At 40.1% G+C, this 12,872-nt stretch overlaps 1 protein-coding gene across 5 annotated transcripts in view; it reads left to right on the top strand.

The window, feature by feature from the left end:
* Positions 1-12,872, top strand: part of LOC122813901 (zinc finger protein 436-like) — a 770,947-nt gene that overhangs the window by 301,563 nt on the left and 456,512 nt on the right. Inside the window, exon 2 of one of the 5 annotated variants that reach the window (XM_044086449.1) lies at positions 1,690-1,785. The exons of the other annotated variants lie outside the window; for them this stretch is intronic. Within the exon in view, the coding sequence (XP_043942384.1) occupies positions 1,690-1,785 (96 nt within the window). The remainder of the gene's footprint in view (positions 1-1,689; positions 1,786-12,872) is intronic. 5 annotated transcript variants of the gene reach the window in all.

A 12,872-nucleotide genomic window follows, 5' to 3' on the forward strand; every position in this document is an offset into this window, starting at 1 on the left:
TTATATAATGATGGAGGGTATAGAAAGAAGAGCAGTAGGATAAAGTAAATTATATAAAGAGGGAGGGTATAAGAAGGAGAGCAGTGGGATAAAGTAAATTATTTAAGAAGGGTGGGTATAGAAAGAAGAGCAGTAGGATAAAGTAAATTATATAACGACGGAGGGTATAGAAAGAAGAGCAGTAGGATAAAGTAAATTATATAAAGATGGAGGAAATAAGAAGGAGAGCAGTGGGATAAAGTAAACTATTTAACGAGGGAGGGTATAGAAAGAAGAGCAGTAGGATAAAGTAAATTATATAACGAAGGAGGGTATAGAAAGAAGAGCAGTAGGATAAAGTAAATTATATGACGAGGGGGGTATAGAAAGAAGAGCAGACTGGATAAAGTAAGATAAGAATGAGGAAAAAGGTCTTAATGATAAGTCTAGTGGAGAAATGGGAATATGGAAAGGGAGGAGTTTCTCGCTAACCCTCTTCAAGAGAAACCTTGACGAGTGGATGGGAAACAGAAAGTTTATCCCAGGGATCACTTTAATGGCTCTGCTGGACAGAGGTACAGGGAAGTAATCTAAGGGGGCGGCGAAAGCCAACACATTCCGGCTAGGCTTATAAATGCCTTCGGGCAGACAGTCTAGTACCTACTTATGAACCTATTGGTCTGCATCAAGTAGGACGATCCCTCCCCCTTTATCTGCTGGTCTAATAACAAAGTCCTTGTGCTCTATCAATGGCTCTCAAAGCTCCCATTTCCTCTTTACTGAAATTATGAAAACAGTGTCTTAGTTCATGAAGTCTCCATGCAATCTCAGACTCACAACCCTGCAAAAAGTGTCCATAACAGAATTATTCTTAGAATGAATGTGCTCAGTTTCTTGAAAGTATTTGTAGTGTAATCCTCGTTACCAAATTTAACCTTTAACATGGTATTTCTTCCAAATAATTTAAAATTCAAAAGCACATCATGCAGAATCGAAGATGTTTCTGCAATGAAGTTAAAGTCTTTATTAAGCAAATCAACCTGTGGTGATAGGTGCGCTTTAGAAAGATTCACTACCAAATTGTTCATCTCAGTTGTCTCTTGTTCACACCTTGTTCTGCGATATCATTCTCCCTGGATGTCTCAGTGTAATAATCTCCAGGGCAAGTGCTGGAAAAACTGATGAATGTGTATGTATAAATATGTCGAATGTTACCTTGTGGCTTGATGATACAGGAAATTGTTTTGCAGTTTTACTTCTTAGTTTTTGTCCTGTCTTGTTGTAGTTGTATAATAAAGATCACTTCCAATTTCAGGGTTTATCCCTCTTCTGAGCTTTGAACTTTAGATTATCGGATGTGTTCATTATGTGCTGTGTAATTTTGTTTGTAAAATAAATACCAGTGGCTCTTGTCCATAAGCTGTGGTTCTTAACCTACACATCACTGTCTGTGTATCTATCCATTACACTCCTCTTTCCAAATAAAGTTTTTAATAGACAACTACAAAACCTAAACAAACAGCACAAGTGTAGGATAAGAAACTAGTAATCCTGAAATGTTTTTTTAGTGTCCCTGCCGTAGTGCACTGGTTTCCAAGATTTAATAGATAACTATGTGTTTTGCTCCCCACCCCCCATATATAAAGGGATTTTTATAGTTTGCTGCTCTTGTTTATTTACTTACTTATTTTAGTTTGTTCAAATCTACAGGACAAGCTGAAAACATCGTTGTCATCCCTGGAACTAAAAGTCAGAGATCTTAAAGATTTACAAACCAAGAATGATGCACAATTCCTGGAGATACAAGTAAGTAAATTGACTATGGTTTGCTCTGAATATTTTCAGTACAAGTAGTCTGCAACAAAACTGCAGGAAGTAGGCATTATGCTTTGCAGGTCTGCATTGCTTTACTTTAATTTCATGGCATACGCTATTAACTGTATGTAATTAGAGTATGTGAACTATCTGTTGGTTTTACTGTAGCATATTTTTATGATTTGTGTCAGTGATGAAGAAATGAGTCATTTTGAAAGGCTAATGTGTCATGAGGTTATAATGTTTAAGGAATCATGTTGACTGACTGAATATCTTTTACTCAAATATTATTAGTCGAAAAAGGGGAAAAAAAGCCAAAAAAACTTTCAGTGAACAATATTTATTTATTTTTTGCAGGGGCACAAGCCTTTTACAACCTCACCATGTGGGCAAAACCCTACACCCTCCTCATCTTGTATATACCAACTTCAGTGTCCTACAGTAGTGGGGGGAACAGTGCAGCTGCAAAGGGAACCAAACATTGTTTTCAGTGGTAATAACTGGACCAAACTGCATTCAAACAAAAGCTGTTCTGTGGAATGACAGATGTGTGTATGTTAGACAGTAATTCAAAATGTTAGACAGTAATTCAAAAGAACTACTTGAGGCTTATTTAATCCTTACACTTGATCTATTTGTGTGGACATGATTTGAACAAGAACTGATAAATTAATTAGGGAATTATTTGATTTATTTTAAATAAAATTGGTAATTTAAGCACAGTGGAGAAGACTATTAGAGATGTGTAAAATAACACAAAACATTTCCATAATTAATTTTAGTTGAGTGTTTAAGTCTAATATAGTGATTGTTGTGGCCACAAAGGTTAGTGTTCCTGCCACATGGTGCTTGGATCGCTAGCTTGGTTTCAGTGTGTGTCTGTGTGCATTCTTTGCAAGTCTACATGTTCTTGTTTTGTCCAACAGGGTTTTCACTGTTTCACATTTTATTCCCTCATCTGAATTGAGATTGCAATCTCCAGATTACAGACAGTTTTGTGTGTGTGTCTGTGTTTGTATACTGACATTCCAGATAGAATTTGTTCTTAATGGTTGGCAAAACAGGGTTCCTGCAGTACTGAATATGATAGTGGATCTCAGAATAAGGTTTAACAAGTATGGTCATTTTCCTGAACTCTGTTGCTGCTGAACCCATAGTCTGAACAAAGTATGGTTGTATCGGTAGCTCTCCAGTAAAGAATGACCTGTGGTGTTATGAATTAACTTAGGGCCTTAACCTGTGAAGCACCAGATACTAAGAGGTCTCTGTAAGTAGTCCTTTACTTTTTTGAATGCTAATGTCCATCTCATGCTGGTATCCACCCTGACATTAGCTGTCCTAGCAACTCGGCTCAGAACGTGACAATCACAAACTCATTAATCTAGAAGGATCAAGAAAAATTGCATCGAACCTGCCAAGCAACAATTTTTTATATGTTATTGTTTTTCCAAATATTTAAACACAAGGTTATTTCTTCTGTACAAAGTATATATTGTTGTACGGCATCCTGATCTACTTTGACATCTTTAATTGAAATAATTATGTTGAACAGTTTGCATCCATCACTTTATATAATTATCCAGTGCCTTTCACCCACTTTTTATTTCTTAAAAGAGGATAAAAGTGTTATAGATCCTTATTTATATGTTAATGCTGTGCATTTTAAATTACTGTATTTGTTAACTATGAGATCATATGATACCAAATGAAGGAAATTAACAAGTTTGCCTGGTACTGCGGTGAAATGTTTGATAGAATAACTTGTTTAGTAGTATTATGGAAGGAGAAGGGGACCCCTTGTGTATGCTGATGCCGACTTTGGAGAACCTGATAAATATTTTTAGCTTCCCCAGAAGTGAGTCCATTATTGAATTTGATCTTAGCTGCTGGTTGTAGTAATAAGGGGCTTTAAAGGTAGATGGGTATATGGAGGTGGGTGGCCATGTGAACTGTTGTGCTTTTCTGATATTATTGGTTTGGGGTGCTTGATCTCAAGTTCACTAGATTTTTGACTGCACAGTGCTTTAGGAATATGATATGAAGGGATGGTTGGTACTGATAGAAGAATTGGACTTGCTACTTGCACCATTCCCATAGCATTGTCTTCACTGGTTCTGGAAACAAGAGGAGATGGCTCTGTTACAAAAAGTCTAGTTAGCTGGGAGCATGAGGCATTGTGCAAGCTTAATTCTGCTTTACAACAGAAAGTGAATGATACTGGGGACCTCTTTTACATACGGCAAAAATATGATAGATTTGAATATGGAAATTGTCATGCTATACAATTAATTGTAGGTGATTTAGAATATGTAGGTGGAAATGCTTGCACAAATATTTTGTATTCCTCAAAGGTTAAACAAGATGTTTACAACTGTAGACACATTTAATGGAACTGAAGTAAAGGTGTTATTGGAACTTACGAAAATAATTTGGGTTATGATCACAGGTGGTAGGTTTTAGGATGGGTTTATATCGGCTAAGAGTGACCGAGTGATATAGCTGTAGCAGAGGCATTGTTGTTACTTGGATATGATAGGCAGATTCAGTGTACTAAGAATGAAAAGAATTGGGGGGGGGTTAAGAAGGTACCATGATGGGATCTCCATGTATACATAGCAGTATCCTTTTGGTATTCAACAACAGCCTTAGCACAGTCCTGCATGGTGCTGTAACATGAAGACATTCAACACTCAGTATGGCTGGCCCAAGGCCATGCTGAATGCTAATGTGGCAGTCCAGGAGAGAGACATATGCTAACTATTTATGTGCCCTTTCCCCTGGAACCACCTCCAGGAAGGCATCTGCATGTCAGACGATTTCACTCAGCCATGTAGATCAGCATAGGCGCCCCACAGATCTCATGATATCTGCTGTGTTCAGTTACCTACCTTAATCATAGGATGTTGACTGGGGGGGGGTCACTGGACATCAGGGATAACGCATATTTGAAGTACCTTCACATCACAGGAATCAATACTGGATTTGGGGAACAATAGCCATCAGGGATACTTTGAACTAAAATGCCATAATGACATGGTCATTACTACAGGTATCAGGAGTGGGTATAAAAACTAGAAACCAGAGATTCTGCAAATGTGTCATAACAGCACATAAACTAATGCAGTGCTGAGGCAGCTCCCTATTGAAACAAATGTGTCATAATAGCACATAAACTAATGCAGTGCTGAGGCAGCTCCCTATTGAAATAAATGTGTCATAGTAGCACATAAACTAATGCAGTGCTGAGGCAGCTCCCTATTGAAATGAATGTGTCACAATAGCACATAAACTAATGCAATGCTGAGGCAGCTCCCTATTGAAATGAATGTGTCACAATAGCACATAAACTAATGCAGTGCTGAGGCAGCTCCCTATTGAAATGAATGTGTCACAATAGCACATAAACTAATGCAGTGCTGAGGCAGCTGCCTACTGAAATGAATGTGTCACAATAGCACATAAACTAATGCAGTGCTGAAGCAGCTCCCTATTGAAATAAATGTGTCATAATAGCACATAAACTAATGCAGTGCTGTTGCAGCTCCCTATTGAAATAAATGTGTCATAATAGCACATAAACTAATGCAGTGCTGAGGCAGCTCCCTATTGAAATAAATGTGTCATAATAGCACATAAAACTAATGCAGTGCTGTGGCAGCTCAGCTCCCTACTGAAATAAATGTGTTATAATAGCACATAAACTAATGCAGTGCTGAGGCAGCTCCCTATTGAAATAAATGTGTCATAACAGTACATAAACTAATGCAGTGCTGCAGCAGCTCCCTATTGAAATAAATGTGTCATAACGGCACATAAACTAATGCAGTGCTGTGGCAGCTCCCTATTGAAATAAATGTCATAATAGCACATAAACTAATGCAGTGCTGAGGCAGCTCCCTATTGAAATAAATGTGTCATAATAGTACATAAACTAATGCAGTGCTGAGGCAGCTCCTTATTGAAATAAATGTGTCATAATAGTACATAAACTAATGCAGTGCTGAGGCAGCTCCCTACTGAAATAAATGTGTCATAATGGCACATAAACTAATGCATTGCTGTGGCAGCTCCCTATTGAAATAAATGTGTCATAATAGTACATAAACTAATGCAGTGCTGTGGCAGCTCCCTATTGAAATAAATGTGTCATAATAGTACATAAACTAATGCAGTGCTGAGGCAGCTCCCTATTGAAATAAATGTGTCATAATAACACATAAACTAATGCAGTGCTGAGGCAGCTCCCTATTGAAATAAATGTGTCATAACAGTACATAAACTAATGCAGTGCTGCAGCAGCTCCCTATTGAAATAAATGTGTCATAATGGCACATAAACTAATGCAGTGCTGTGGCAGCTCCCTGTTGAAATAAATGTGTCATAATAGTACATAAACTAATGCAGTGCTGCAGCGGCTCCCTATTGAAATAAATGTGTCATAACGGCACATAAACTAATGCAGTGCTGTGGCAGCTCCCTATTGAAATAAATGTGTCATAATAGTACATAAACTAATGCAGTGCTGTGGCAGCTTCCTGTTGAAATGAGTGTAGAGAAGCAAGCAAAAAAAAAAAGACCAAAACCCAGGAAAAGAGTGAATCTCAGAGATTGCTGTTCTGGTTTAAAAGTTTTTTTTGCAGGGTGGGCAAGCCCCCTACACCCCTGAACTTACACATACCAGCTCTGAGATCACCATAGCATGGAGAAAAGGGAGTATCCTGATAAGTGGCCACCTTGAACTTATATACACTAAGTCCATTTTTTGATCATTCAGTCTCCATGTTTCAAGACTCACTCTAGTGGGTCTGGTACTGGGGAGACACAAGAGTGCCCTAACAGTACTAAAACTGTGATAGTGGTCAGTGGGTGGGGGAAACGATGTGAGGAAAGGTGTGTGTGTGTGCATGTGTTTGAATTCTTACTAGTGTTTGTGTGGAAAGTAACTGTAAGGAGGATGTCAGTGCCTACATGAGCAGCAGTTTACTACTGCAATGTGTACAGATCAGTAATGATCTGCATGTTGTAGTCGTAACTGTGATTTAGAAACATGGAAATTAGCCAATTCTGAGGTCTTATCTTGTTGCTGCTGACATGTCTCTGAATCATAAATTAGCCATGATCAGAGCAGGGCCTGCTACATCCTTTCATGAATCAACAGGCTTGTTGTTTATAATAATGATTGCTAAGAAGGTTATTACAAAGAAGTGGAAAACAGATCCATTTCCAAATTTAGACATTCTAGTGGAGTGGAATGGATAGGATAAAAGGGAGTCATATCGCTAAAAAGATTTCATGGATTAAATATGTTGCTAGGTGGCTGCTGCTGCATTATGTATAAAGGTGTGCTTTGGCAAATAAAAACAATGGTTGTTTAATGGGTTTGAAAAGAAACTTGTTATTAAGTGAAAAAGTGATTTTTTCACCTTTTCACTGTGCTGCATTAGCTTGGTATTTTTGATTTTTAAAGTTTGGGGAGCTGGCTAACTTTTTTTTGAATGGAATGTTCACCTTCTGGCATGTCTCTTAACGTTTTTGCTCTAGAATTCAGGAAACAGCCAAAGATAATGTCTTCAAAAATCAAGGATAATTTAAATATTACTGTAATTCACTTAAATAACTAACGGAATCTCATATTTTTATATCAACATGCATCTTCCGCGCAATAAGAATTATGAAATTCTAATGCCAACCATTATTGGCTTACTGTAATCCTCAATGACTTAACCAGAAAATCAGTAATTTGCAAAGGACAGAGCACAAATATGGGACAATATCAGAGACTTAGGAGAGGTATGCCTTTTGGTAGTCGAAATCTAGATTTTTTTTTCTTAAGTAAGTTATACAATATAGCTGTACTGTATGACTTCTTTAAATGGTTATTTGTGCTGATTGCATTGTAAATTTCTTCTTTTAAAATGGTTATTCTTAATATTGGTAAAATAAGATGTTCTTAGTGTGCCACGTGTTATTTCTAATCAGGATTGGCAAAGTATCTGTGAGTATCAGCTGTTATGATGGGAATGTACAATTTAATGGGTGCAATCTGATATGGGGGATAAAAAATGAGGACATAATATTATAATGTTTTGCTGCTTCAAATAATATATATGATGAGGGTTGTAGCAGTTCAGTATATGGTTGATCCTGATGGTATCTTATTGCATTGCTTTGATTGTAATAATGCTGAACATTAATAAATATTTTCTATTATAGAATCATAGAAAGTTACTAGGCTATTGGCCCCGAGGCCCTTACAAGATCACACAAGAATTTAGTCCATGTTCTAGTAAGTCATCACCCGATGCCCCTGTTCAGCACAGGTGGAATCTCAGGGGTGTATTTTCTGTTCCCTATCCAGTTATTCAGGTTGTACTTAAAAAGGGATAGTGAGGTATTCTTCTTGACGTGGAGAGGGAGTCTAGTCCACAGGAGTCGTCATCTCTGGGACAACAATCTGTCCTGCCAACAAGTCCTGTTGATGTCACAGACCTGTTTGAAGTCTCACATGTGAGTTATTTAAGTGGAGCATGACTTGCGGATATGCAGCAGTCCCATCAAGGCGGAGTCTGAGATTGCTTTGTGTGCCAGACAGAGGTCACTTCTGAGTCTGTGTGAGACTGAGTAGAGGGAAGGGCTTTTAGCCTATCTGTGTAAGGTAGATGTTTGAGGCCCTAGATTTTCCTGGTGAGGAACCTCTGTGGTGTCTTCAGCTGCTGCTGCATATGCTTTGTGAGGTGCATTCCGAAAGGGGTGTTGTACTCAATAATGGGTCTTATAAGGGAAGAATACAGGGATGTTATAACCTCCACGTCCCTTGATGCGATACTCTTCCTAATGAAGTGGGCCATGTAGAAAGCCTTCCATACAAAGGAGGCAGTATGGTGGTCAAAAGGTTATCAACCTAAGTGCCCAAGCCCCTCATGACTGATTTGCGTGGTTAGAACCAAGTTATCAGTGTGATAATTTATGGGGAACATCACTCTCCCAAATGGGATGATGCATTGATTGGCATTCAGTTTGAGGCCATGTTTCTGGCACCAGTCATTTTTTGGGTGAGACCTTCTTCTAGGATGCCCACATCACTAGGGGAGTTGGTGACAATGCCCAGCTTGCAGTCATCTACAAACTTGGTCAGCCATATCCCACTTATTTTGGCCTGCACCTCAGAAAAGTATATCTCAAACAACAAAGGTCCCTAGACCAAGCCCTGGGGTATGACACTCATTACAGGTGTACTATTGTCAGGTTCTATCAGTGAGCCAGTTTGCTGCTCCTCTGCTAACATATGGATTAAATCGTAGTTGAGAAAGTTTATCAATTATACCAGAGTGGGGAATAGTATCGAAGTCTTTGGCTAGGTCAAGGTAGGTAGTGTGCACCACCTTCTCCTTGTCCATGGCTTTGGTGACCGTCTGAAATAAGTCGACCAAATTTAACAGGCATGACCTCCCCTTGATGAAAGCAAACTGGGATCGATTGTTTGGAGGTTTCCAATGTCCTTGTTAATGAGGTCCATGATAATCCATTCCATGGCCTTGCAGATCAGGCTAGTTAGGTCTATAATTCCCTGGCTCTGTGGATGCTTCACCTTTGTGCAATGGGATGACAGTGGCTGTCCTCCACTCAGCTGGGATGAGGGCAGTACTCAGGCTTTGGCTGAATAGGGTGCCTAATGGTACTGCAAGTTCCAGCCTGAGTTAATGTAGTATGCAGCCTGGGTATTATTGAGTCCCATGGAGGCTGTATTTTTTTGCCTTTGAGAGGGCCATGATGACTTGCTCCCTAGAGATAAGGGGAGCGGACAGGTGCTTGGGATGTCTTGATTTACTGATGGTGCGGACAAAGGGGTGAAGTTTTCACTGAACCTGTCTGCCAGCAGGTTGGCTATATCTACGGCTTTTGTATATGTGGTATCCTTGACCACCAGTTCTAAGCAGATCTGAGTGCTTCCTTTGAGATTGCAAACGTATGTGAAGAAGGCCTTATGATGGTCTTCAGTAGATGTGGCCAGTGTGGCCTTGAAGTTTGCTTTGGAGGATTTCACTAGTGCTCTTATTTTCTTGTTCAGGTTAAGGAGAGATTGCTTCCAATTAGGTACCTCCTCATTGTTGGTTTTGGACAGCTAAGTGTTTTTTTTTTCCTTTTTGTATAGATTATACAGTTTTAGTTCCATGAAAGGAGGGTACTTGGAAACCAATTCTGGATATTTCCTGGCTGAAAACCTTTCTCAAGATTCTTTGCAAACATTATTTCCTTTTCTTTTATCCCAGGTCTTTTTGATCTCTCTGGATCTCAAGGACTTGAACCTTCACATCCACATCCATCTTATTTTCAGGAAATGTTTTATGTTTCTCTCTCTTCCTTGCATTTTCAATTCTCTGCTTTGCCCTTTGGCCTTTTTACTGTCCCAAGGGTATTCTCGAAATGCCTTGCTCCTGTCATTGCTTTTTGAGGGTTAGAGAAATTCAGATCTTTCTCTGTCTAGATGATTTGCTTATTCAAGCCCTTTTCCCCAGTACTCTGCTTCAGGATCTCAGGTCTACTATTTCCCTGCTACAGAGTCTGTGATTCATCCTAAACTTACAGAAATCAGTTCTGACACCTTCTCAGGATTGTATTTCCTCTGCTGTAGATTTCAGGCAGTCCCCATGCTGGCATCTCTACCTGCCTCTAAATGCCTTTTTTCAACGCTTCTTCCTCTGGTTTCTCTCACTGGCAGAGAATTTCTCAGAGTTCTCACATTCATAACGTCTACCATTCCCATGCGCCCTTCACCATGGTGCATATGAGGAAACTTCAGTGGTACCTCAACTCACTATGGCTTCAACATTGCCATTGCATGAATTTTCTGGCACATTTCCTTCCCTGTCTCAAGCTTGAGCTTCAGTGGTGGATTTATCAACTTACAATCAACCCAGGGCTTCCTTTTCAAGTTCCATTTCCAACTCAGGAGCTCTTTACAGATGCCTCAGTCAGGGGGTGAGGTGCTTACTGTCACCTCTTCAAGTTTCAGGGTCTCTTGCCTCCTCATCAGTGGTCAGACTACATCAGTGTAAAAGAGATGAGGGCTCTGCTTCTGGCTCTTCAGGCTTTTCTTTCCCTCTTTCATCCTTGGCTCCTAAAAAGTTTCACAGACATCACCACAGTGTGCCCCCTTCCTTGTTGACATGCTACATCCAAGTCCTATTGTCTTTGCAGACTAGCTCTTAAGGTCTGGGATCTAGCTATCCAATATCAAGTAACTCTTCAGGTAGTTCACACTCCCTCAGAGTGCATTTAGTGGCAAACTCCTTGAGCAGGTCCAGTACACAAGCTCACGAGTGGATGTTTCACAGAGATGTGTCCCTGGACATTTTCCATTGGTGGGGTATTCCTTAAGTAGATATTTTGCCTCCACTCTGATCAGATAACTTTCTCTCTTTTGTTCCATTCCCAAGTCCTTTGGCTTGGAAGGTGAACACCCTGTCTTTTCTTTAGAAGGCAATGTTTCTGCATGCCTTCCTTCCTCTTCCTCTGTTACCAAGAGTCGTGCAAAAGATCTAGCAGGACACTCCCACAATCTTGCTGGTGACTCCCTTTTGGCCCAGACAGCATTGGTTCCCACTGCTTTCTCACTGGGCCATGGGGAATCATGACAAGTTAACTCACTGGGTGGATCTTCTCACACAAGACAAGGGGTCACCCATCCATCATCGCTTGTCCACACTTCAGATGGTACTGGGGGTGATAGGTTTTTGATCCCTTTTATGCACTTTTTCTGAGGACATGCGCTGGGTACTGCAGGAGGCCAGGAAACCCATTACCAAGAAATTGTATATGTCCAGATAGAAGTGCCTTTCTCACCATCAGGATGCCTTATCTATGGAGGCTGCTCTGATTCTCTTTTGTGTGATCCGCTCCATACTGGGTTGGCATATTCTTCAGTTAAAACTCACCTGTGAGCAATTTGTGCTCTTCTGCCTTGACTCCTCCTATGGCCTCTAGGTTTGTGGTCAAGCAATTTCTTAAAGGCATCCTTCATATCAGGCCTCCCTGGAAAGCCCATTCCTCTTTCCTAGGACCCAATTTTGTACTTGAAAATTTGAATCAGGCTCCTTTTGAGCCTTCTTCTTCAGCTTCTTACCACACTGTACTTGAAAGATTGTTCTTCTTTTGGCTCTCATCTCAGATAAGACTGTGCCTGAACTTCATCCTCCTTTCTTAGTTTCCCACAGAGACAGGGAGTTTCTTAGTATAAATCCTTCTTTTATGCCCAAGGTGGTGTATAAGTCATCCCCTAATCAGTCTATTCATCGTCCTTCCTTTTTCTTATTCTCCACATTCTGCCATTGAGAAGGTTCTTCACACCTTGGATTTGCATAGACAGCTCAGATATTATTTGGATAAAACTAAAGTTATTCACAAATCTGAACAGCTTTTTGTTTCCTTTCATCTCAGAACTTTGGGTCTGGCTGTTTCTACACAAACCATGTCCTCCTGGATTTGTAAGGCCGTGTCTTTTTGTTATTCTTTTCATGGAAAATCTATTTCCTCATCAGTAAAGACACAATCTACTAGGGCATTGGCCTCCTCTGGTGCTTCTTTTAAGAGTCTGGATAAGGATTCCCTTGAGGTTGCTACTTGGTCCTCTGTTCATACTTTCAATAAGCATTACAAGTTGTATGTTATTTCCAGGGCCAGGGCAGGCTTTGCCAGGGCTATCCTGCATGAGTTTGTAAATGGCTGTTCTGTACCTTCCTCTTGCACTCCTGTACTCTCCTTTAGTTTAAAGAACATTTCAGTAGTGATCATGGAAGGACATAGTACTGTCTTACCATAACAGCAGATGTCCTCTTCACTGTTGCAGTATTCTTTCCCTTCCTACTACCCCCTCTGTTCTAACTCCAGCCTTGTCCTTGTCTTGCCCTTCTGACCAAGGGGCTCATCTCCATCATCCTTTTTCTCCTTCCAGGTGCACATATTGTCCTTGTCCTAGTGGGCATTCTGCTTCTGGGGCATTTTCAGTTCTGAGAGTGTGCATTCGTACGTCACCTTTATGCCCTACTCCTTGTGTGGGGAGCATACATGTGACGTACGAT

This window comes from Protopterus annectens, chromosome 10.part0 (assembly GCF_019279795.1).
Source record: "Protopterus annectens isolate FY-2018-M chromosome 10.part0, PAN1.0, whole genome shotgun sequence".
In the NCBI taxonomy this organism is placed as follows: Eukaryota; Metazoa; Chordata; order Ceratodontiformes; family Protopteridae; genus Protopterus; species Protopterus annectens.